We start from the raw sequence: 24,196 nt of genomic DNA, 5'->3' as shown, positions 1-24,196 counted from the left end.
GAGCTCGTCCTTTATTTTCCCCCCTTTGTTTCCCTTTTTGTTTGGAATTTGGAGAAGGGAGGGATTCTGGGGTCTCGTCCAATTCTCCCATTTTACAGAGGAAACCTAGACCCTGACAAGGGAAGTGACTTATTCAAGGTCAAACAGGCCGTAGACTTGCTCCATTCTCCTCCACCTGTCTACCTCCCCGTAGGAATTGTGAGTTCTTACTATCCAGACGGGGGTTAACTGCTAGGGCTGTTTGGCTTGGGCTCTCCTTTCCCTCCCCTTCCTCTTTCCCCTCTCTGGAGTTCTGTTCCTGTCCGTCTCTTTCTTGATTTCTGTCTCTGGCTTTCGCACTGATCTCCTCTCTCTCTCTTGGCTGACACTCTACTTCCTTTAGGGAAACTGAGGGAGCTTAATTCTACTCAAGTTGGATCCAAGGAAGAGGTTTGTCTTCTTTGAGATCCCTGAGACATTCCTAAGGGCAATAGGCTTTTCCCACGATGCCCAGGAAAAGCCCATTTTTAACCCTCATTCATGTAGAAAAGAGTTGATTCTCAAGTATATGGTGCCCAAGCATATGAAGTCATTTTCTGTCATTTCCCACTCTTCGTGACCCCATTTGGGGTTTTCTTGACAAAGACATTGGAAGGGTTTGCCATTTCCTTATCCCGCTCATTTTACACATGAGGAAACTGAGGCCAACAGGGTGAAGTGACTTGTCCAGGGTCATCCCAAGGATGACTCCATAGAAAATGTCAGCTCCTAATTAGACTCATTAAGGAAATGGAGTAAGATGGGCAGAGAAAAGCAATAGGACAATTGAGGGAAGGGGGGAAAACATTTAGTGAGCATCTTCTAAGTGCCAGGTACTGTGCTAAGTGCTTTACAAATATTACCTCATTTGGTCCTCACAACAACCCCAGGGGGGTGGGAGCTGTTATTATCTCCATTTTACAGATGATTCAAACAGAAGTTGTGACCTATACAGGGCCACCGCACTGCCTGGGGTTTAAAACCTGCAGGTAGCAGAGTGATGGAGAAAGTGCATCAGAGTGAAACTGAGGGAGGCAGGAGGCCCTGGATCTAATCTCCGAATCCCAAATAGTTCTTTTAGCTTGGGTGGATCACTTAACCTCTAGACATCAGTTTCCTCAGTGGCAAAAGGAAAGTGCTGGCCGCTAAGCTTCATTCCAGCAAGGTTTTCTAGTGCAATTTTACAGAATGTGAAAAGCACCAGAAAGGAGATGATTCTGGAAGCCAGAGAGAGGACATTTCTTTTTCAGGGAGCTCGCAGGCTGTAGACCAGGAGGCTGGCTATGACCGGTCCTCATCTTAACCTCTCCATCCCCTCCAGTGAAGAACCAGGGTCCTGGCTTCCTTTCACTTAGAAATTGTTCCCAATCTTGGCTTCCTGCTGGCCATCCTGGATTCTGGTCTCCTGCAAGGAACTCCTTGCTCAAATGAATTCATCCAGAATGAAAGAAAAATCCCCCTTTGTCCTCACAACAGGGTGGCAAGAGGCTTCACATGAGATCAGAGAGAATCAGAGATAGAGTCTGAAATCATAGCACAAGAAGAGACCTTAAAGGCATTGAACTGAACCTACTAATTGTACAAAAAATAGAGTCACAGAAAGGGGAAGTCGCCAAGCATTATCTCTGAGTGCCACTCACTGTGCTGAGCCCTCAGGACTACCATCAGGCAATCCCTGCCCTCAAAGAGCCTCTGGTCTAAGGACAACTTTTTATAAACTAGATTATCTACAACAGGAACTGGAGATAACCTCCAAGAGAAGGCTCTAAGAGGAAAGAGGACAAAGGAAAGGCTTAATGGAGAAGATGAAGCTTTGGCTAAGAACTGAAGTAGGCCAAGGGGTATCTAGGTAACACAATGAACAGAGCACCAGGTCTGAAACTGAGGGGCTCTGGGTTCAAATCTTGTCTCATTCGCATCCTAGCTGTGTGGCCTTGGACAAGTCACTTGACTCCAATTGCCCAGCCCTAGCCACTCTTCTGTTTTAGAATCAACACTAAGACAGAAGGTGAGGATTTAAAAAAAAAAAGCTTGAAGGAGGTCAAGGGCAGTGGTAAGGAGGGAGACTCAGGGAATAGCCAGTGAAAATGAATGGAATCTGGAAATGGAGGGAGATTGTTTTGAGGAACAGCGAGGAGGCCAGTATAGCATATGGAGGGAAGGGAGGTGCAATAAGACTGGAAAAGGAGAAAGGAGTGAATTTGTGGTCTTTGGGTACCAAACAGGAGATTTTTTTAAACCCTTACCTTCTCTCTTAAAATCAGGACTATGTATTGATTGGTTGAAAGGCAGAAGAAGAGCAGTAAGAACTAGGTTTGCGTTGGTGAACCTATGGCACACATGCTAGAGTATGCAGGAGGAGGCTGCTCTGTTTCCCCAGTCCATGAGTGCCTGAGGACATTTATCACAGCATCCCCCCTTGCCCAGCAACCCAATGGGAGTGCTTCCTCCCTTCCCTGTCTGGAGTAAGGTGGGGGGCTCACATGCAGTGTGAGGGTTGCAATTTTGGCACTCAGTCTTTAAAAGGTTCACCATCACTGGACTAGTCAATGGGGGCTAAGTGACCTCCTCAGGGTCACACATCTAGGATGTGTCCACTGAGCCAGCTAACTGCCCCCAAGATTTTCCCTTCGATCTGAAAGGCGATGATGGGCCACTAGAGTTTACCAAGTAGAAGGTTGATGTGGTTGAAGCCACATTTAGGAAGTTCACTTTGACAGTTGAGGGAAGGATGGGCGTGAGTGAGGAGAGACTGCTGTTGCAGTAGTCCAGGCACAGGGTGGTGAGGGCCTGTGCCAGGATAGGAGCAACGTCAGGAGACATATCTAAAGTCCTACAACCCACTGGGGCAGAGACAGGGCTCCAGACTCAGCCTTGGCCACTTTGGTACCTTCTCACCCCCTTCGGAAGAACAAGTCCCTTTTCTCCCCGTAGCTAGTACTCTACTCTGGCAGACCCAGTTCCTCTAGTTTTTTCTCAAGGGCCCATTTCCGAGACCTAAATCATCTTGGTTGTTCTCCTGTGGACTCCCCTAAAAACAGCTGGCAGGGCAACCAGAAAGAACGTCGGTTTTAACTTTCCTCGGGAAGAAAGCTGGGGGTGGAAAGGAGCTTTGTGTGATTACATTTGGGCTTCTTATTAGACAGGCCAATTCTCCTGTCCTTCTGGTCATTCAGACTGACCCTTAGGGGGCAGTGGCTCAGTGGATAGAGAGCCACGCTCCGAGATGGGAGGTCCTGGGTTCAAATTTGGCCTCAGACACTTCCTAGCTGGGTGACCCTGGGCAAGTCCCTTCACCCCAATTGCCTATCTCTTACTGCTCTTCTGCTTTGATTCTAAGATAGAAGGTAAAGGTTTGAAAATAGAAAATCCTGCCTTGGGAGCCGCTAGCCGTATGACTTGGCGAGTCACTCCAGTTCTCTAATGGAAGGTCTCCTCTAGCCCCAAATCTGTGATCTTAGTCACTGCTGTGGGGCCTCTTTGGAACTCTCCATCATGGCCCCACCACCTCTGGCTTCCTTTTCTGATACTGTCTTTCCCTATTGGAGTGTAGGGCGGCTGGGTGGCACAGTGAATGCTGGGCCTGGAATCAGGAAAACTCATCTTCATGAGATCGAATCCAGCCTCAGACACTTACTGACTGTGTGACCCTGGGTGAGTCACTTCACCCTGTTGGCCTCGATCTCCTCATCTGTAAAATGAGCCGGAGAAGGAAATGGCCAACTGCTCTAGCATCTTCGCCAAAAATCCCCAAGTGGGGTCATGACTGAACAGCAACGAATTAGATTGCGAGTTCCTTGAGGGCAGGGACTGTCTGTTCTTATTTGTATTGGTGTCCCCAGGGCCTGGCACAGTGCCTGCCTTAACAAATGTTCATTGATCTGATCCCAAGACAAGAGAATCTCGAGGGTCCTTCCCAGCCCACGATCCATCCTCCAATGAATGTCAATGTCTTGGCGTCCAACCCTTCTAGCAGATACGGACGCCATTCAACCCCTTCTGGATCTGGGGCCAGCCCGCTTCTCCAGCATCACCTCCTACCAGCCCCTCCAAGTACTCCATCCGATAGCCGGCGGACAGAGGCGCATCCTATCCTTTACCACCGCCACCCCTTTGCCTGATTCCTTGTTGTTCAGTCATTTTTCAATCATGTCTGACTCTTGGTGACCCCATTTGAGGTTTTCTTAGCAGAGATCCTGAAGGGGTTGGCCATTTCCTTCTCCAGCTCACTTTGCAGATGAGGAAACGGAAGCGAACAAGGTGAAACGACTTGCCCAGAGTCACCCAGCTAGTGTCCAAGTCCAGATTTGAACTCAGGTCTTGTTGACTCCAGGCATGGCCCTTTATCGACTTTGCCATGGAGCAAGCTAAATACAGGATAAAGAGGAAATAATAGAGGGAAGGAACCAGAATGAAGAAGCACTGGGGAAGGCTTCCTATAGCGCTTATTAGTCTTACGGACCTTAAATAGCCCTCTTCGTCTTAGAGTTCTCAACATACTGGCATGAAGACGTGGTTCTTGCCTACCTTGGTCTGCTTTCTCCGGACGCACTCCTGGTTCTTCGCAGTGATCTCCAGGGCCTTCCCCAGCCCGGGTGCCGTCCCCTTTCTCACGGTCCGGCCTGAGTGCTGGGGAAGACATCACTAGCCCAGAAGGAGTCTGAGCAGGGAAGAGTACCCAGAACTGTCGCCCCGGCCTGACAACAACATTTCCATCTCGCACTAACCAGGGGTGTGCCAGCGGCTCCGGGAAGGCTGGGAGCTCTGGTGGCAGGGCTTGCTGAGCCCTTTTCGGGGCTCCTCGTCCATGCTGGGTGTCCCCCGGCCCCCCAATTCCCTCGTGGATCCAAGAAGCATCGCACGGGCAGCTTGAGAGTAGCCGGTGAGTCGGGGGCTGTCTGCTCCAGGCCCGGAAAGACATCCCTGGCCGACGGGGAGGAGGATGAACATTTGCTGCAGTGGCCATGATGGGGACAGAAGCAGACGCCGGGGAGCACTTCGAACGTGGGCAGACACGGAAGGTGCCAGGGAGATCCTCCACTTCCTGGGCTGGCACCAGCCATCCGGACTTCCATCCAACCGAGGGAGTTTGATGATTCTGGAAGAGAGAGCGAGGCCCAAGAGTTTGTGCAAGTCAAGATGACCCTCGGGTGTCACCCATGGTCTTTCCAGACCAAGGATGTGAATTAAAACAACCGACTCTCGCGGCCTTGTTCCTGGAATCCAGGCCCCTTTTAACTCAGCTCTGCCCACGCTATCCCCCCTCCCTCAACAGCAACACTGGCTCCCTATATATATACATATTTTAAACCCTTACCTTCCATCTTGGAACCAACATTGGTGCCAGGAAATGGGGGTTAAGTGACTTGCCCAAGGTCACACGGCTAGATTGTGTCTGAGGTCAGATTTGAACTCAAGACCTCCTGTGTACCTGCCTGGCTACCTAGCCACCCCCTAATAAATACTTGTTGACTGATGGCTGACTCATCTGGAGCTTGCAGTCCCCTGTAACTCTATCTCCCCTACATGCGTGTGAAGCTGATATCTTGAAACCATATAAGGCTTTATTTACATTTATTCATAATTCATTCATTATATTCAACTCCATTCTCCGGCTCGTCAAGGTCCTTCTGGGCCCCGACTCTGTTAAAAAGCGTATTAATCATCCTTCACAGCTCTGGGCCGTTTGCACATTTCATGAGCAATGTCTCTGTCTTCAGGGATAAGTCACTGGTGAAAGACTTGAACTCAGGGCTCCTGACTCCGGGTCTAACAGAGAATGACAGGGAACATTCATGTCCTCCTGAATATGCCTGATCAGGGCTTGTTGACTGACCACTGACTGACTGATGAGGAGAAGCAGTTTTAGAGAGCCCCTGATTTATAATAATATATATATATGTACATATATATATAATATATAATAAAACAGGATCTTGGAGACCAGGAAGCCTGAAGCCTTCCCATTCTCTCGGATCAGTTGACATTTATTCCAGAGCATGAATTATGACTCTACTGCTCTGACTAGAGACCTAGCACTGCTACTTCTTGCATATGTGACCTTGGACGAGTCATTTTCTTTTTTCTCTGTGATGTCATTGGTGGTCCTTCCAAATGAAAGATGTGAATTAAAACAACGACCAGGGCAGCGTCCTGAGGGGCCTGGACTAGAGGCCCTCTCTGGTCCTTCCCCACCCTAAATCTAGACATTCTTAAATTGTTCTTGGGCAGCTTCCCCATCAAAAGACCTTCTAGCTCTTTGTATATTCCTACATGGCTATATAGTGGTCTGTTGGATAGAGACCTGGGCTTGGAGTCAGGAAACCTGGTTAGAGTCTGTCCTCAGACACTTAATAAGATAGGGAGGGACCCATAGATAGAGCCTGGAATCAGGAAGGTGAGTCTTCCAGACCTCAGACACTTATATTAGTTGTGTGACCCTGGATAAGTCATGTCACCTAATTGGCCTCAGTTTCCTCATCTGTAAAATGAGTTGGAGAAGGAAATGGGAAAGCACCCCAGTATCTTTGCCAAGAAAACCCCAAGGGCTGGCATGAAGACTTGGACCCCAAATCACAACAGACTGGCCAGCTCAGCGTCCACGAACCCTGGTTCCCAAATGGGTATAGCCCTGTCCACAGAAGGAAGATAGAGATCGCTGTCTCGCCAGCTCAGAGCCGGCCATACGAGGGGTGTTAATGAATGCTTGTTTATTGGTCGTGTTAAGTCTTGGAACAAGGAGGGGATGAAATTAGAGCCTGAAGGGCCCCAAATTAGAGCCTGAAGGGCCCAACCTCGTCTTCTGCCTGGATAAGAAACCGAGTCCAGGGGAGGAGAGGAGACCTAACTTGGGTCACGCAGCACATAAGCCTCAAGAGCTACGGCTCAGCCCCAGAGCAGCCCAAGTCCAGTTCTCGCCCATGCCAGGCTGCTTCTGCCCTCTTTCATGCAGGAACCTGGAGGCTCACTTGGCTGGCTCCTGCTGGGCTGGGCAAAGCGGGAAGGAGTTGCAGGGCTGGCTTTGTACTCTAGAACTCCGTGAAGCACTTTGAAGGCTGCCCACGAGGTGTCGCCACCTAGCCAAAAAGCACACAAAGCTCCGGCGAGCCCATGGTGCCCACTGGGGGGACGCCCTGCAGAAGTCCCCAGGAGAAACTGCCCGCCCATCCCTAGCAGCTCAGAGCCGCTCTTCCTCTCCCTAAGAGAGAGCACTTGACCAGAGGAGGGAGGGCTCTCCTAGCCCCCCAGCCCAGAGCCCTGACTCCATCTACCTACCTGGCAGGCCAGCTGAGGGTGAATAAAGGCGGGCTTCACTCTGAATCTGAGATCTGGAGATGGAGCTGAGCCTGGAGGGAACCTCTGGGGCCATCTGGTCCAACCCTCCTCCTTTTACAGATGAATAAACTGAGGCCCGGAGAGGAAAAGAGACTTGCCCAAGGTCACACAAGGAGAAAAATAACAGAACTGGGTCCCTGACTCTCAAACAGATTTTATTCCAGTTAATCAATCCATCAGCCAACTGGCGTACATTAAATAAAGCACCTACTATGTGCCACTGTACCAGGCACCGGGCAAATAAAGCCAGAAATGAAGCAGCCTCTGCTCCCAGGAAACTTCTATGAACATATATGAGTCTACAAAAGAAATTACAAGATCATTGGGGGGAGGAGAGACAGGAAAGGCTTGTCCTGCTCTCCTGTAGCCTTGACTCCTTTCCATGACTTCCCCAACAGGCTCTTTTAATTCTCATTATTTCCCCAAATGTCCTTTGCCAAACTGGAGCAGTCACTCTCCTGCCCAACACACTTGGGGCACTTCTAAGCTACCTGGGGTTTTCTTTGGCCGGAAGTGCCCACCCTTCCCTCCTTGAAGCCCACCTCAAAAGGACCCTCCCCGCCCCCCAACTCTCCCTGCCCTCCCAGAGTCCTTCATTCCTCCCTGAGGCTCCTCATGGGCCATGGTGGGCTTGTAGCTCAGCCTCTTTTGGACTGGAGAGTACGGAACCAAGCCAGATCCGAAGTTTGCTTTGGGTTCCTCTCTCAGGGTCCAATCCAGGCTCTCCTTGGAGGAGGAGGAGGTGCTTAATGGAATGAATCGACTGACTTGCGTTTGGTGTACGAGACTGACTAGAGCTCCCGGGCGGATGTGGGGCTCCCTCTAACCCTCTCCTCTCCCTGCACTCTGGACTCTAGGGGAAGCTGACTCCCGAGCTGTTTGGAAGCTGGTTGCTAGGCTTCTGTTGCCGAGCAACGCATTGTTGCCATTCCAGCCCTGCCTGCCTCCTCCTCTGGGGCAGGGCTAGCCAGTCAGTTGCAGCTTCTCCTAAAGGCAGCTCCTTCCCCTGACGCTCCAGCTCCTGGGAGTCCATCTCCCTGTCACTCAGAGCCACACAGGCACAGGTAGGACGGTGGGGGCTGGGCACCGCCTCCCCAGGAGCATCTCTGGTGACAGCAGGCAGCAGCCTGAGGGAAGATGGAGAGGGAAGGAGGGAGGGAGGAGAACTAGGACCCTGGAGGGAGGATGGGGGGAGATGAGCGACCAGAGACCCAGCGAGGCAGGCAGGAAAGCGCATTCTAGGTAGAAATCCCTGGAAGGCAGGCACATCCATCCCTCTTTCATTTACTGGCTGATTCAGTTCCACAAAGCTCGGATAATCTGGGGCTTTGGGCTGGGTGATCCTGGGAGGCTGCAGAGATGGAGAGAGCAGAGTCCCTACCCTCAAGGAGGTTCCAGTGCAGCAAGAACTCCAAGCACACTGTGGCATGGAACAGGGATCTTTGAACCCGGGGAATCTGGGGGTGTGAAAAAAAAACTCTGTAAAGACCTGGGTTCAAATCCCACTTTACTAGGTCTATGAGAATGGGCAACTTTATCTTTCTTCTCTGAGGGGGAGTTCCCTCGCCTGTCAAATAGGGAGAGGAATCCCTGTGTTTGCCTGGCAGGGCAATTGGCCAAATTCTACAGAAAAGCATATTCATTCTTCAAGAATCTGCCATTCTATGTGTGGTCGCCTCCTCCCAGAACCCGCTGATTTCCTTGGGAGAAAGATGCTTGCCTGCATTCACCCGGCAGCATCCCCCTGAAGTTAGCCAGATTGGGCACCAAACAGAGTCAAGCCCCAGGTCCTGAGGTGGAGGCTTTCCTGGGTGGAGGACCAGCTAGAGCCCCGGATTACCCCCCCCCCCCACAAAGAGGCACTGGAGACAGACCCATTCTAGGGGAGGAAAAATAGTCATCGTGGCTGCCATTCATTCAGAGAGACCAAATCTAGGGCAAGTGAAGGAATGATGAAGCTCTTATGGAGTGCTTACTGTATGCAAAAAAAGCAATTAGAAAAGGCAGCCCCAGCCTGGTCTCCCATTCTAATGAGGCACCCTAAGAAGCTCACCTTCTAAGGGAGGATTTTACTGATATCTCAAAAGATACAGGGCGGTCGATAAACGTTTATTAGGTGCAGCTATCTGTCCATTTGATCTACACTGATAATCCCATGTTGCAGGAGCTGAGATTTAGAGCTGGCATGCACAGCAGAAGTCATCTAATCTAGTCTAAACCCTCCCCCTCCCCCTAGTTACAGTCTGACCCAAGGTCAGAGAGATCAATAACTCTCCCAAAGTCACACGGGCAGTGTCAGAGGCAAGATTTGAACCCAGGTCCTTCCATACCAGAGTCAGCTTTCCTCTTCTACCCTGTGGGTTGTTATAATCCCCTTTTATAGATGAGTACTCGGTAAGGTGTCTAGTGCAGGTAAAATCATCCCCAGTTTACAGATGAGAAGATTGAGGCTCAGAGAAGGAATGACTTGCCCAGGGTCCACAACTAGTCAGTGTCAGGGGTAAGGTTCAAACCCAGGTCCCGCTGACTTCAGGTTCAGTGAATTGATCTAGCTGGACCTCTCTGTCCTGGAGGACTTAGAATGGAAAGTCAGCTCAAGTTAAGCATTTATGAAGCACCTACTGTGTGTCAGGCACTTCCCTAAGCACCAAGGATAAAGAGAAATGGCAATAAAGAGTCCCTTCCTGCAAGGAGCTCCCAGCTTCAAATCCTGGTCCTGCTATTTGTTAGCTGGATGACTTGAACAAATCCTTTCCCTCTCTGGGGCCTCAGTTTCCTCAGCTGTAAAAGAGAGAAATCAGGCTGGAGTGATCAGTCCAATAGCATGTCCTCCTATGTGCCAAACACTGGGCTGGGTCCTGGGGGAACAAAAACAAGAGAAAAGTCTCCTTCCTTAAGAGGCTTCTGTTTTTACCAGGAGAGAGAACATGCACAAAACAATATAATAGTCTCAGGAGATGGAGTTGGATATGTGAGGAAAAGCACGCATTGGTTCCAAGGCAGAAGAGCAGTAAGGGCTAGGCAATGGGGGTCGAGTGATTTATCCAGGGTCACACAGTTGGGAATTGTCTGAGGTCAGACTGGAACCTCTGGCTCTCTATCCACTGAGCCACCCAGACGCTCCCAAATTGGGATTCTGGAATTGATTTTTTAAAAATAAATGAGTACCTTCCATCTTGGAGTCAATACTGAGTATTGGCTCCAAGGCAGAAGAGTGGTCAGGGCTAGGCACTGAGGGTTAAGTGACTTGTCCAGGGTCACACAGCTAGGCAGTGTCTGAGGCCAGATTTGAACCCAGGACTTCCTGTCTCTGGACCTGGCTCTCCATTCACCCAGCTACCCAGCTGTCCCCTGGAATTGATTTTTAAAAATAGATATCTTCAGTTCTGAATTCTGTGTCTCTGAGTGTCTCTTTGCCTCTCCCTCACCCTCTGAGAAGCCTAGAAAAAGAAGACTTTCACGACATGTCAACGCCAGAATTGGTTGTTGATGTTTGTTCTCCGTCTCTCCTTTCCTAGGTGCTCCTGGTGCCCAGTTCCTGCTGCCACCATGATGGGCAAACTGCCTTTGGGGGTTGTTTCCCCTTATGTGAAGATGAGTTCGGGGGGCTGCGCAGACCCCCTGAAATTCTACGCCACCAGCTATTGCACAGCCTACAGTAAGGGCCCTTCCCCCGGTGCTCCCCGAGGCCACCCTCCCTTCCCTCCTCCCGGCAGGGCCCAGGCCAGGACGTAGACCATCCCTGTCATCCCCGCCCTGCCCCACTGTGGCACTGCCCTGATCAGGCTGACCTCCAGAAGTCCGGGGGTCCAGAGGCATCACTCTGGGATGTGGAGCAGCAAGGTGCAGCCAGGAGGAAAGGGGCCCAGATCCTGGCTGAATCAGGATTGCAAGGAAACAGGGTGAACTCAATAGACAGTTTATTGATTGATTTCAACCCTTCCCTTCTTTCTTAGTATCAACTCTGAGGCAGAACAGTGGCAAGGACTAGGCAGTCAAGGTTAAGTGACTCGCCCAGGGTCACACAGCCAGGACGTGTCTGAGGCCAGATTTGAACCCAGATCTTCCCAACTCCAGACCTGATGCTCGGTCCACCATGCCACCTACCTGCCCCGAGGTTTATTTTCTTTAATGGTTTGCTGATAGCTCTTGTTTTTAGGCCACTTGCATTTTCTATTTTGTCTCTTCCCACTCCTGGAGAGCTGACACTGATAGCAGAAGAAAAAAGAGGGAAATGAATCAATTCAGCAAAATTGATCAGCAAATTGATCAAGCTAACATCGTATCCAGCCCTCCATGCCCAACCCCTTCTGGGCAAGGAAAGGAAGGAACTTCTGGGTTTATTGAATAATGTGCCACCCGAGTGGGCAAAGTCACCCAAGAATTGTTGTTCAGTTGGGACCCCGTTAGGGATTTTCTTGGTCAAGAGACTGTCGTGGTTTGCCCTTTCCTTTTCCAGCTCATATGACAGATGAGGAAACTGAGGCCAATAGAGTTAAGTGACTTTCCCAGAGTCACTCAGCCAGCAAGTGTCTGAGGCTGGATTTGAACTCAAGCCGGCTTGACTCCAGGCCCAGTGCTCTATCTCCAGTGCCACCTAGCTGCCAGACAAGTTGGGCAGAAGAAAACATGTGCACATTTGCTTCATTGTCAAGCCTTTGTTTGACCTGGAGAAATACAGCTGGGCTCATGACTGCTTCCCGGAGATGGGCCAAGGAGAGCCCAGGTCTCACGTGGCCCAGTAAAGCTTGGGGCCCCCCAGATCCAGGACTTGGCCGGGTCTCAGCTGGCCTCACTCTCTTGTCCCCAAAGGAAGGACCTTGATCCCATTGGCCTGTCTGCATGGCCTCCCTAATCCTATCTAGTGACCCCCCACCCCCACCCCAGGGGGGCCATCACACGGACTCCTTCGCAACACCCACACCCAGAGCCCTCCATCCCCCTTCTCCCGGCTGGCCTCGGGTGCTCCATCCATCCTGCTGCCTCTGAGGGACGCCGATCCTCTCTCTTTGGCAGGTCGGGAGGGTTTCAAGCCCCAAATTGGTCAGCACAAAGGCACTGGATACCAGGCGAATTACCGCCCCTTGGTCAGCTACCATCCCACCTTGGACTCCTTCGACAATCCTGTTGTAGGGTAGGTCCTTCATTCCCTCTTTTTCATTCAGGTTCAAATGCTGACGCTCCTGCTTACCACCTTTGTGACTTTAGGCTTTCTGAGGATGAATTTCCCCGTCTGTAAAATGAATGGGTTAGCCCCGAACCCTTACCTTCCATCTTGGTATCACTTCTAAAACAAAAGACCGGGAAATCGAGGTTAAGTGACTTGCCCAGGGTCACATGGCTGGATAGTGTCCGAGGGCAGATTTGAACCCAGGTCCCCCTGATTCCAAGCTTGAATTTCTATCCACTAGCTCCCTAGTGACCCCTTAAAGAGACCTGGGTCTTAATGGATACTCCAATAGATTGGAAGCTCCTTGAGGGCAGGGATTAGTCTTTTTTTTTTTTAACATCTTCAACACGTAGCACAGTTTGGCACATAGTAGGGGCTTAAGAGATCAATTTTGATTGATTGATGAGTTAGGATCCAGCCTCCTATCCTATCCCTAGCTGGGTGGCTCTGGACAGTCCCATTTCCCTTTGTGGGTAGGATAGTACCTGGAACAGAGGGATCATTCAGCTCTGGGGAGAAAATGGACATAAAACAAACTTTAAGGCCCTCTGCAAATCCCCCTGCCTTGGTGATCCTGTGATCAGGACCCTTGATCCTCAGCTAGGCACTGAGGGTACAAAGGCTATGGGGTCTAGGGTCTTCCCAGATTGGGATCCAGGAAGAAATAAGACCCGAGAGCAGGTTCAAGTTATTCTCCTTGCCCTGTTTCTGCTGTGCCTATCCAGCTTGAGCAATCAGCCCACTCTCAGGATAAGGTGATACCTTTGAAACAGCCTGGACGAATCTTACCCACCCTGATGCCAGCCCATCACAGATGGGGATCTTGGGAACTGGGGGGAGGAGGACCAGCAACAGAGGACAGAATACCAAAAGCCCCTGTTGCCCATAGCCCCATTAGGTCGGTGCTGGAATGCCCTTGGGGTTCTCCCTCACCCATTTCTCTAACCCTAGTTTTCCTCAATTCCTGGGGTTCTCCCTCCTGCACCATCACTCCAATCTCTAACCAGCTCCCTGGTCCTTTTCTGCTCTGCCCTAGGGAACCTGCCAAGGATGCTCCTCAGTCAGTCTATGGCCAGAGCTACCATCCAATGGAGCTGCAAGATGGCAGGAACCCACTGCCCTGGACTGTGTACCAGTCTGGCTCCTCCTACGTTCGGGATAAAGTCAACTCTTGTGTCCCTTCCAAAGAGGTGAGTGCCTCGGAGTCTGGAGCAGAGAGATATGAAACGATCCAGCAAAGATTCATTGAGCATCTACTAGCTATCTGCTACTCTTTCCGGTGCTGGGGAGCCAAAGAGAAAAGAGGCCCTACTCTCAGAGAGGCTACATTGTGTTGGGAGGAAACATTACAAAGCGAATAAAAACACTTACAAAGTAATTTCTGGGGGAGCAGCTCGGGTATCAAAAAAAGCAGCTGTTAACAACGTAAGAAGCATCCCAGAGAGCATCATGGGAGCGTGGGAAAGAGATGATGGGACAGATACTGGGAACGTGGAGTGTCGATCAGGGAAGAAGGCAGCCAATAACTCGGAAGCAGAGGGAGGCTGAGCAGGGCAACATTTCAGGGAATTCCATGATTGTGTCCTTCACGGGAGCATTGATTTGATTATCAGTCCTTGAGACAGAAGTGGGGATGATGACTAGCACCAAAGGGGATTTCCTTGCTCTGGTCCTGCCTTAAGGGCATGGGATGGAGTCCGGGGTCCTGAGCAGTCAGGCTTTTTTAAGGTGTTCCCCCTCAATGAATGAGAAAAAGCGCTATCCACATCCAGAGGAAGAACTGTGGGAGCGGAAATATAGACATAGTTTGATGGGGATATGATCGAGGATGTAGACTCTAAACGATCACCCTGGTGCAAATATCAATAATATGGAAATAGATCTGGATCAATGACACACGTAAAACCCAGTGGAATTGCACGTCGGCTATGGGGGGGGGGGAGGGAGGGAAAGAACATGAATCTTGTAACCATGGAAAAATATTTGACATTAATTAAATACAATGCTTCAAAAGTTAAAAAGGTGCTCCCCTTCAGCCCAGCTGTCCCCCAGGATTCACTCTGGTATGGGGGGATTGCCCCAAGGTGGAGAGGGGAAAGGACAGGGCATGGGCCTGCCCCCAGGCTGGTTCAGAATCAAGCATCATCTGTATAAGTGCAGGGGTTAGCCTGGATGGCCTCTGCTCTCCTGGCAGACACGATATGTACAAGTTGTAGGCACTGGGAGGGGAAGACTGAGTCTTTATCCTCAAGGAACTCGTATTTTAGTGTGAAAGGTAATAAATCCTGAAAAAAGAATTTCCTCCACCCACCCAGTAGTTGGAATAATAGTAGAGCAAATGCAGAATTGGGGTTCAAATCCTGCCTTTGCCCTTTGCAAGGGTGCCCTGGACAAGCCACTCAGCCTTTGTTCTCCTCTCTGTGAAATGGGTATAATGGAATGATAACTGAGTTGGGGGGGGGAGTGCTTCCATGCAACTCTCAAAGCAGGACATAAAGGTCAGGCACCAGGATGATGCAGCTTGCAAGTGATGGAGCCTGCAAGCCAGGAGGCAGATGGGTGTAAGCTGGCTGGGGTGGCAGAGAGGTGCCAGCTTCCTGGAGGAGGCAAGTCTAGGCTGGGCTTTGTCAAGAGAAGATGAAGGGAGACCACACAGACTCGGGGAAACTGTGCCTGGAGGCCAGAGATCCCCAGGGGAGTTTGGGGGGATCAGGGTGATCTCTTTGGCTGAGTAGCAGGATATTAGTAGGAGACAACCCAAGGCCAGTCCCCCAACTGTTGTCCTTCCTCAGGAGGTCTCCCCCAGGGTCCACTCCCCCCCTCCAAGGAATCTAGAGGCCTGAAGAGTTCTGGGGTCCGAGGTGGAAAGAACCTGAGGAGGGATCCAGGCAATTTCTCCCATTTTGTAGAGTGGAAAGTGCTGAATCTCAGATGGGCCCTGGAGATTACTGACAAGACTTCTTTACTTCTCCCAGGTCAAGAAAGTCCACTTCAACACCCAGGATTATGGTGGACACGCCATCACAGGATTGGAACCCAAGACTGTGCCAACCCTCCATGAATATGTGGGCAAGGGAGGCATTGAAATGGAGAATTACCGATACGTGAGTTTGCTGCCAGCTTCTAGGAGATGCCCGGGCATGGCTGGTGGGTGGCAACGGGCATAGGGTCAGGCTCTCCTTCCCAGAGGCCTCTCCTGAATGTTCATGGAAAGTAAGAAGGGGGAGCTCAGTGGGAGAGAGGCTATTGTGCTAACTGCACATTCTGGACATTCCTTCCATCTTGGAATTCTGTGATCTCTGGGCTGCCGAACCCCTTTACCCTCCTCCAGTCTTTTGGGAACGTGGACATTGGGGTGTTCTCCTTCTCCTCTGGCAAACCTGCTCCCAGTGAGAAAGACTCAGACCACTAGTTTATACTCGCAGGTCAATGACTGATAACCCCTCCTCTCGAACAGAGAAATGGATCCACAACAGTGGAATTGTAGGGACTTGCAGATCTGGGTAGGGGGAGGTGCCGTGTGGAAGTGGGGGCTGGCTGAGGCTCCCCAGATCAGGACAAGAGGATTCCTGGGCCAGCCCTGCCCCTAAGAATCTATCCTCTGCCCCACTCCAGTTGGGGGGCCATGAGGAGAGCAGGGCTGACCTGAGAGGAGCAATGGTGGTGGGCAGCCTGGAATCAGTATTCCCCACTGCTACTTCCTCCCTTGGTGTTTCAGGGTCCCCGATTTATGACCTCTGAGTACAACTCCAAATACCGCTATGAAATCCCAGGCCAGCCAGGTACATAGATGTGGAGATGCGGCCCTGCTTCCCTTCTTCCCTCCCTTCCTGCTACGCCATCCATCCTAGAAATAAGCCCAGACAGTGGGTTGCCTACCCTGGAGGGGTTCAAGGGAAGGCTGGCTGCCCAGTGGTCTGGGATGGCATCAAAGAGAATCCTGGCCAGGGAAGTAGGGTTGAAAAGGAGTGGGAGGACCCAGGCTGGAACCCTGCTGCCTCCACTTATTACTCAATTGACTTCCTGGCATCCTTTATCCCATCAAAGGGACTTAAACCCATCATTGAGCTCAAAGGATAGTGGCCAGTGAGTCAGGAGGGGGTGGTGGGGAGGAAGACTCTGGAGCCATTTTGTTTCTCCAGAAGAAGAGCTAGACTAGAAGGCAAATGGACTCCCTGCCCCCATCCAGCATCCCTAAGAGGGCAAAATCTTTGGGATAGGGGTGGGACGGGCTGGGAGTTGCACCTGGTGGCCACTGGGGCCCCCTCCCAGTAACGGGGGGGGGGGGAGATTCAAAAACCCATGTATGAGTTCTTTCCAGATTTCCTTCAGAAGAAGACAATTGGTGCCAAGGAGGATACGGGCTTCACAGAGCAGGGCACCAAGAATCCCATTGTCCCCCAGAGCCTCCCTGGAGAGCCTGTAAGTTATTATGGACCCCTTTGCCCCAATTTCTTCTCTGCCCCCCATTATTGCCTCTACTCCCAGGGCTCCGAGGTGGGAGGCCTTTCCCTCTCATATCCTCTCCCCAGGACCAGGAGATGCCCTTCCTCTTTTTCCCTCCTACCTGACCTCTTCTCACCTAGTTTGCCATGTCTTTATCTATCCATGTTGAAGGGATCCAGGTCCATCTCTGCCAGCCCCTTGCCCTCTGTGGGCCTCAGTTTCTTCCTCTGCAAAATGAGAATGTGACTCATTGGCACCTGATATCCCATTCAGATCACAGGGGGAATTGTGGCATTTTATGATTTGGGATTCTTCCATGGCTAAAGCCCTTTGGCAAACAGCCACAAGAGACCCCACCAACAGCAACAGAAAGCCCCGATGGGTAACCAGGTCAAACCAGGATCTCAGTGACTGGACTTTCTCCTGGTCCCCCCCCCCTTCTGCCTATGGCCCAGCTCAGGCCCTGCCCCTTCCGAACAGGGCACTGCCTGGCACCCAGCTCTGCTTCTCTGTTTAGCACCTCAGTGGCTCTGCGGGTCCGTGTCCTTTAGCCTGCTGGGAGCCCAAAGGGGGCCCTAAGTGGGGACCAGAATGGACCAGGCCGGTACCAGGGTCTCCCCAGGAGTGGCTGATCTCCGGCCTCTCTTCCAGGTGCTGTCCTGCAACAGAAGCGTCAGCAAGTCAGATTTCGGCTCCTATAGCAATCCACACGTAAGGAGGAAGAGGAAGGAAGAGGAAGGAGGGGGAAGTGGGGGGCAGGGAGGGAGGGAAGGAGATCACTGGAAGCCCCCAGGGAAGCCAGGAGCTGGGGTGGAGTAGGAGAGGGAGCCCAGGAGTTGGGAGGCCCAGTGGGGAAGGGGTGAGGGACGGGGGCTGCAGCCCGGTGAGTAAGGACTGCCAGAGCTCTCAGCTGGGGCTCTCCCTGTTTCCAGGGGGATGAATACTTGCCTGTGCTGGCCAAAGGCTCCGAGAGAGAGTCCGGCTTTAGCCGGCAGAAGGAGAAGCTCTTCCAAGCTGTAAGCGGCCCCGCAGCTCCCCTGAGGCTCCCTCTCTCTCACTGATCTCTGCCAGTCTGTCTTTCTTCCTCCACTCCGCTGCCTCTCCTGGCCCTTCTCTGGGAGGCATCGGGAGGTACCATGGACAGATCCAAGCTTTGGAGGCTGCCTAGACTCGAGCTCAAATCGGGCCACCGTCGTGCTCTATGGCTCTGGCTTGGGCAAGTCTAGACCTCAGTGTCTTCTCTAAAATGGGAGTAACGGGCAGGGCCGTTCTGAGGACAGAACGAGAGCCCCAGGCATGCTAGTTTATAGGGCTGCCTCTCTCTCCTCCTTGTTCTTCCTCTCCCTCCCCTCTGCTTCTCCCTTTCCTACTCCCTTTCTGAGGTCAGTCGACAAACACTGAATATGTGTGTTCCCAGCACTGGGCTGAAGGATGGGGAGATGAAGACGCTCCCTTCCTCCCCCTTCTTTCTCTTTCGGCCGGCCCCCTGTCTCTCCGGCTCTCTCAGTGTCTGTCTGTCTGCCCTGTCCTCCCCCCGCCAGTCTCTTCACAGCCCCGCCCCCGCCTCCCCCCTCCTTCCCTCCCAGACCCGGCCAGCTCCCTCGGGCTCTCACCCCGGCCGGCCTCTTTCCCTGATCTGCAGACCCCGCCCATTGGCCCGGCGTCACTCTCCGAGTCGGGCAGCCTGAGTCACCGCCAGTTCCAGGGCTTGCAGTGGGTCCCCCAGACCACCAATGGCATGCTGGGTCGGGAGACAGTGGGGGCCAAGGTGAGTGCTCAGCGGCGGCTGCCCCTCCCCCGCTCCACGGCCCCTTCCGCGCCCTCCCGGCTCACGGCTGTCCCCCGTCTTCTCCCAGGAGCCCTCTGGCTTCAGCACCAACAATCCCGGCTACACCCGAAGCTTCGGCGCCCCCGACGCAGATCAGAGATTTCTGACCACTTACAACCAAAGGTGAGCCGCCTCGCCCCGCCCCGCCCCGCCCGGACCCCCCCCCCCCCCCCCCCCCGCAGCCCGCAGACCCTCCTTAAAGGGACAGAGAGAGCTGCAAGCAGGAACAGATCTTAGCCAGCAGCGCAGAGGTTCAGAGCGCTGTCTTAAGAGGCATCACTGGGCTGGGACTGGATGCGCCCCGGGCCTGGCCATTCCTGGGTCCCCGAGGCCACTGGGAACATGAGAACAACTCCTGGTTCCATTCTGGAGAAAGGCTGCAGGTTTGAGTTTTAGGGTTGGCCTTTCTTCTATAATGCTGTGCAGCTGAGGCCACGTTGTCACCCTTTCTGAATCTCTGCTTCATTTTTTTAAAAAATGAAAACTCGGACCTTCCTTCTTAGAATCAATCCTAAGTATTGGTTCCAAGGCAGAAGGGTGGTCAGGGCTGGGCAAACTGAGATTAAGTGACTTGTCCAAGGTCACCCAACTAGGAAGTATCTGAGACTAGATTTGAACCTGAGACCTCTCAATCCACTGAGACACCCAGCTGCCCCATCCTGGCTCATTCTTATCATCTAGAGGGGCTTCTGGAGAATCTCTCATGATCCATCCAGCTGGGACTGTCCCAGAGTATTAGAAGTTTTGTCTAGTCCTACGGGCTCTTCCTTTTTACTTTCTGGGTTGTCCCTCCTCCCCTGCTGCCTGGGCTCCCAGAAGCCCTGGGGCATTAACTCCCCAGGTACCCAAGGGCCTCAAAGTCTTGGCTCCTGGCCCCTGCCTAGTCTTGCCAGCTCCATCCAACATGTGGAACCCCATTTTCAAGCCCCCTATCCCTTTGCCCCCTGCTCCAGGATTCTCGTGTGCCTCCTTCCTTGGCCTCCAGGACTCCTCCTGGCCCAAGGCCTGGGCCTCAGCAGGTTCTCGTCCTGCCTCATCACTCCCCCCTCCTCTAGGGGGATGACTGGGGAATGGGGATCCCAGCCCCTCAGTAGGCTCCTCTTCTCCATGGCCCTGCAATCCAGGCCTAGACAGGCCCCTGCTTTGTTTGCCTTTTCCTGCAGATATTTTGATAATACTCCCAAGGGTCTAGACCGGGAAGGGTGGACTCGAGGAGGAATCCAGCCCCAGCACCCTGGAAGCTACGTGACTAACAATCCTATGACCCAGACTAGCCTCGAGGGTTACCACAACCCCATAGAAACCATTCGGAAATCTCACCCCCACGTGGGCAGGTTGGTGCCCCCCAGCTGCCCCCCATCTCAGCTCCCCTGCTCTCTGCCTCAGCCCCTTCTGTCTTCTGACTGTTGGCCTGCTTCAGCCTTCTTGCCTCTGCTCTAGTGGCAGCCTTTCTGTTCTTCTTTCTCTGCCCCCTATCTGGTGTGGAGAGACCTGGCTTTGAAACCCAGCAAGGCCATTCATTTCCTATGGGCGTGTCACATCCCCCCTCTGGATCTCAGTTTTCCATCTGTAAAATGGGGGGCTGGCTGGCTTCTCTAGTCTCTGGGGGTCCCTTCCAGCTGGGCTTAGGCCCTTCACCTTTGGGGCTCCTCTCTCCATGCAGAACCCTGACTGCCCTGGATCCTTTCTACAGAGACAATCCTCATAGCTCAGGCCTTTCTTCTCTGCGGACACCATCCTGAGCTGGTAAGGGGCCCGAGGCCTACTGGTCGACTCTTTCCCTTGCCTTATAGCCTCTTGGCCAGCCCTGGGCAGAGGGGAGCTACAGCCTGATGTCTGGAAAAGAGGGGCTAGAAGGGGAAGCCAGCATGCCACTTCTGGTCCTAACAGTCCCCTCTCTGTGTTGTATCCACAGGTTGTACCCAGCGGGCAGAGACAGGAGCTGGGCACACGGTTTCTCAGCTCCTCAAGGGGGTATCTTGTTACTTTTCTAAGTAAAATTTAAAAAATTCCCAAAGAGGAGTGATGAGGGAGGGGGGAGAGAGGGGAGGGAGAGAGAGAGGGAGGGAGGGAGAGATGGAGAGAGAGGAGAGAGGGACAGGGAGGGAGGGAGGAGGGATGGAGAGAGAGAAGAAGAGAGACAGAGAGAGGTGAGAGGAGAAAGGGAGGGAGAGAAGAAGAGAGACAGAGAGAGGTGAGAGAGGAGAAAGGGAGGGAGGGAGGGAGGAAGGGAGGGAGTTATGGGAGGGAGAGATGGGGAAAGAGGGAGGGAAGGAGAGAGAGAGAGAGAAAGAGAGAGAGAGAGAGAGAGAGAGAGAGAGAGAGAGAGAGAGAGAGAGAGAGAGAGAGAGAGAGAGAGAGAGAGAGAGAGAGAGAGAGAGAGGAAACCAATAGACCCCTCCCTGCCAGTCTTGAACCTGGGTTCTTGAGTCTCCAGTTTCCAAGCTCATTTCACACACAATGTTGCCCAGGAAATGGAGACATGGGAGCACTAACAGTTAGTGGCTTTGAATGCAAAGTGTCATTTGAAGCTGGAGAAGGGGCTCACAGCTGGGCTCCCTGAGTGTTGAAAACTCTGGGCACTATTTTAGAATTGAGTCCCTGCCCACCAAAAGCTTTTTAAAAATGGTAAACAGGGTTGAATGACTTGCCCAAGGTCACACGGCAAATAAGTGACTGATCCTGTATTTAAATTCAGGACTTCCTGACTCCAAGCCCGGTGCTCTATCTCTTGTGCCACCTAGCTGCCCCCCACCAAAGGCTTTCAGCCTTCACTGTATCACACAGGACTTGCCAAATCGAAGCATAAACCCCCAGGCGTTGAGCGGCAGGGTACCTCTTCTGCTACTACCAATAAAAATAGGTGCTATTATCATCCTCATTTTATAGATGAGGAAATGGAAGCAGCTAGAGGTTAGGTGACTGACTAGCCCAAGAAAGGGTGTGAAGTGAGCTTTGACCTCAGGGCTTCCTGCCTGCAGGCCTATTGCTCTAGCCACTGAACCACCGAAGCCTCCTGGCACCCTAGGTGAGTGAGTGGCCCATCTGGCTCCCGTCCCGTCTTGTCCTAGGGGGATCTCAGCTCTGTGTCTCCTTGGCTGTCTGTGTTCGTAGTTGGCCCTTCATTTCCTCATCGGTAAAGAGGTGGGGGTCAGGCCAGACAGCCTCTTTGCCCTCTGAGGCTCTGGATGACTTGGCAGAAAGTACCCCCGTTGGCGTTGGTATCCTGACACATCCTTTCCTCCTCTTGTAAACTGAGGAACAAGCCCCTTCCCCTTCCATGGGCCTCAGTTCCCCCGTCTGTAAAATGAGGAGCTTGGGCTTCGGGAGCTCCAGCTCTGATTCCAGTCATATTTCTCCTCCTCTCCTGCCTCTCCTCAAAGGTGGAAGACCCCCAGAGCAGGGGTTTCACCCCTGCCAGCTACAGGAAGCAGCGCCCAGGAGGGGGGCTGAAGATGTATTCACGCCCCCCCCCCCCAGGCCTAGGCTGTGATCCATATGGGATGAGGGAGGGAGAAGGTGGGAAGTGTCAGGGAGAGGGGCAGATGGGATGAGTTGGGGATTGTCCACACTCGTCCCAGAGCTCTGGCATTCCAAAGCCAGATGGTGGTGCCATCTCCCTGCCCTTCTCGGGTTCCCTCCCCTTGTCCCAGCACCTCCCGGGAAGCTGGCAGACTGCAAGAGATGGACAAGAGCCCATCTGCCCACCTGTGGCTGTGGACAAACCGAGGCAAGGAACCGTAAAGGGAGCTGTCCCTTTCCACTCGGTTCTGCGAGTCTGGTCTGACCTTTCCCCAGACTGGCGCTGGGCAGCCATGCATCGTCCCTGTGCCAGGGCCCTGGGCTCCGTTGGGGATAGAAAGATGAACTAGAACCTGTCTGTGAGGGGCTTATTGGGTGCTGGGAGCCATCAGACCACGATGCCTTGACAGAGTCACACGTGGTAGCTGGGGAGACCACAGAGGGGTCCTTGGTGAGATGTGACTGCCCACCTACCCCCTTTTACACGGGGAGAAGCAACTAAAGCACACACATAAAAATACCCATTTCAGGGTGGAGGGCACAGGGAAGACAAAGTCCAAGCGCCACCACCTAGGAAGTCTTTTCTGAACTCCTTCGCCATTTCTTTTTGTCCATTAGTCATCCAGCTCTTTGTAACTCCATTTGGGGCTTTCTTGGCATTTCCTTCTCCAGTTCATTTTACAGATGAGGAAGATGAGGCAAACAGTCAAGTGATTTGCCTAAGGTCATAATAAGTGTCTGTGGCTGGATTTGAACTCAGATCTTCTTGACTCTAAGGCCTGGCACTCTATTCACTGTGCCAGCTAGCTGCCCTCACTGTTAGTGCTCAAATCATGTGTCCCTTCTATGTCCATGCTCTGACCCTCAGTAGAATGTCAGCTCCTCGAGGGCAGGCATTGTTCTTTGTGTTGCCTTGGCACCCCTCTTCCCTGGCACAGTGCAAGGCACAAATTCAATTTAGCAAAAACGTGTAAGGCATCTTCTGTGTACAAGACACTAGTGCCAACCCTAAAGACACAAAGACAAGAATGAGACAGTCCCTTCCCTCAAGGAAGGCACAAACGACGTGTGGGCTGAAAAAATAGACAATCTAAGCTCAGTGAAGACTTGGGGGCAAGAGGGGGGGCTCAGCCCAAGGCTCAGCATCGCTCCCAGCTCTGAGGGTGGGCGTGGGGCTCTGCTCAGCCATTCTCTGACTCGGAGACCTCTGGGGAGGACCAGGGAGGACATGGGAAGCGACATCCTCTAGCCAAGGGGGAACCTCTAGGAAGAAAGGATGTCCCCAGGGAAATGGGAGATGGGAGGCTAAGATGGCTTGGCTGTGGGCTCTCCTGCAGGCTTGACATGGCAGGGGCAGTTGGGGGGAGCCTCTGGGAGAATGTGGCCAGGGTGGCCCACAATGGGCAGGCATGGATTGTGGGAGGGATTCCGTGCATCTCAGATCCATTCGGACATTAGACACCTGCACAGTGCCAGGCTCCGCTAGGCACCAGGAATACAATAACAAGACTGAAACCATCCTTGCCCTCGAGCTTACGGCTGCTCAGGGATACAACCTGCATGGTGGTGCAAACAAGCTCCAGAAGCCAGGCTGGGAAACAGAGGCAAGAGGGGCCCAAAGGAGATCCAGAAGCAAAGAGGGCAGCTCTGTTGAAGTTAATACACAGGACTTTTTATTTTCTTTATTAATTAAAAAAAGCCCTTATCTTCCATCTTGGAATCAATACTATGTATCAGTTCCAAGGCAGAAGAGCTGTAAAAAGTGGGCAATGGGAGTCAAGTGACTTGCCCAGGGTCACCCAGCTGGGAAGTGTCTGAGTCCAGATTTGAACCCAGGACCTCCCATCTCTAGGCCTGGCTCTCACCCCACTGAGCTA

The 24,196-nt window shown here is 52.5% G+C and overlaps 1 protein-coding gene and 1 long non-coding RNA gene across 3 annotated transcripts; one reads left to right on the top strand and one right to left on the bottom strand.

Moving 5' to 3' along the window:
- Positions 1-558: 558 nt before the first annotated feature.
- LOC130454969 (uncharacterized) lies at positions 559-17,639 on the bottom strand. Of its 2 annotated transcripts, XR_008912712.1 has the most exons (4): positions 17,490-17,639; positions 17,106-17,196; positions 7,294-15,719; positions 559-5,116 (listed from the first exon to the last, which is right to left on the bottom strand). It is a non-coding gene; the product is annotated as an uncharacterized LOC130454969 (long non-coding RNA). The 2 variants fall into 2 exon arrangements; XR_008912711.1 differs by having other exon boundaries at positions 7,294-17,196.
- Positions 8,288-20,814, top strand: SAXO4 (stabilizer of axonemal microtubules 4). The gene is made up of 14 exons (XM_056801618.1): positions 8,288-8,417; positions 10,872-11,011; positions 12,370-12,487; positions 13,560-13,713; positions 15,499-15,627; positions 16,242-16,305; positions 16,845-16,945; positions 17,621-17,680; positions 17,902-17,985; positions 18,612-18,737; positions 18,826-18,920; positions 19,961-20,131; positions 20,461-20,543; positions 20,713-20,814. The coding sequence occupies exons 2-13, from the start codon at positions 10,903-10,905 to the stop codon at positions 20,537-20,539; spliced, it is 1,290 nt and encodes a 429-aa protein (XP_056657596.1). The 5' UTR covers positions 8,288-8,417; positions 10,872-10,902; the 3' UTR covers positions 20,540-20,543; positions 20,713-20,814.
- The last annotated feature ends 3,382 nt before the right edge of the window (positions 20,815-24,196 follow it).

This window comes from Monodelphis domestica, chromosome 6, assembly GCF_027887165.1.
Source record: "Monodelphis domestica isolate mMonDom1 chromosome 6, mMonDom1.pri, whole genome shotgun sequence".
Lineage (NCBI taxonomy): Eukaryota > Metazoa > Chordata > Mammalia > Didelphimorphia > Didelphidae > Monodelphis > Monodelphis domestica.
Note: the sequence above shows the minus strand (reverse complement) of the source record. Positions and strands in the feature narration are given on the sequence as shown.

Coding starts and splice junctions, on each gene's coding strand:
- SAXO4 (XM_056801618.1), top strand. CDS start 10,903: ATGATGGGCAAACTGCCTTTGGGGGTTGTTTCCCCTTATGTGAAGATG. Junction 15,628..16,241: donor AAATGGAGAATTACCGATAC/GTGAGTTTGCTG, acceptor TTGGTGTTTCAG/GGTCCCCGATTTATGACCTC. Junction 20,132..20,460: donor TCTCACCCCCACGTGGGCAG/GTTGGTGCCCCC, acceptor CTCTCCATGCAG/AACCCTGACTGCCCTGGATC.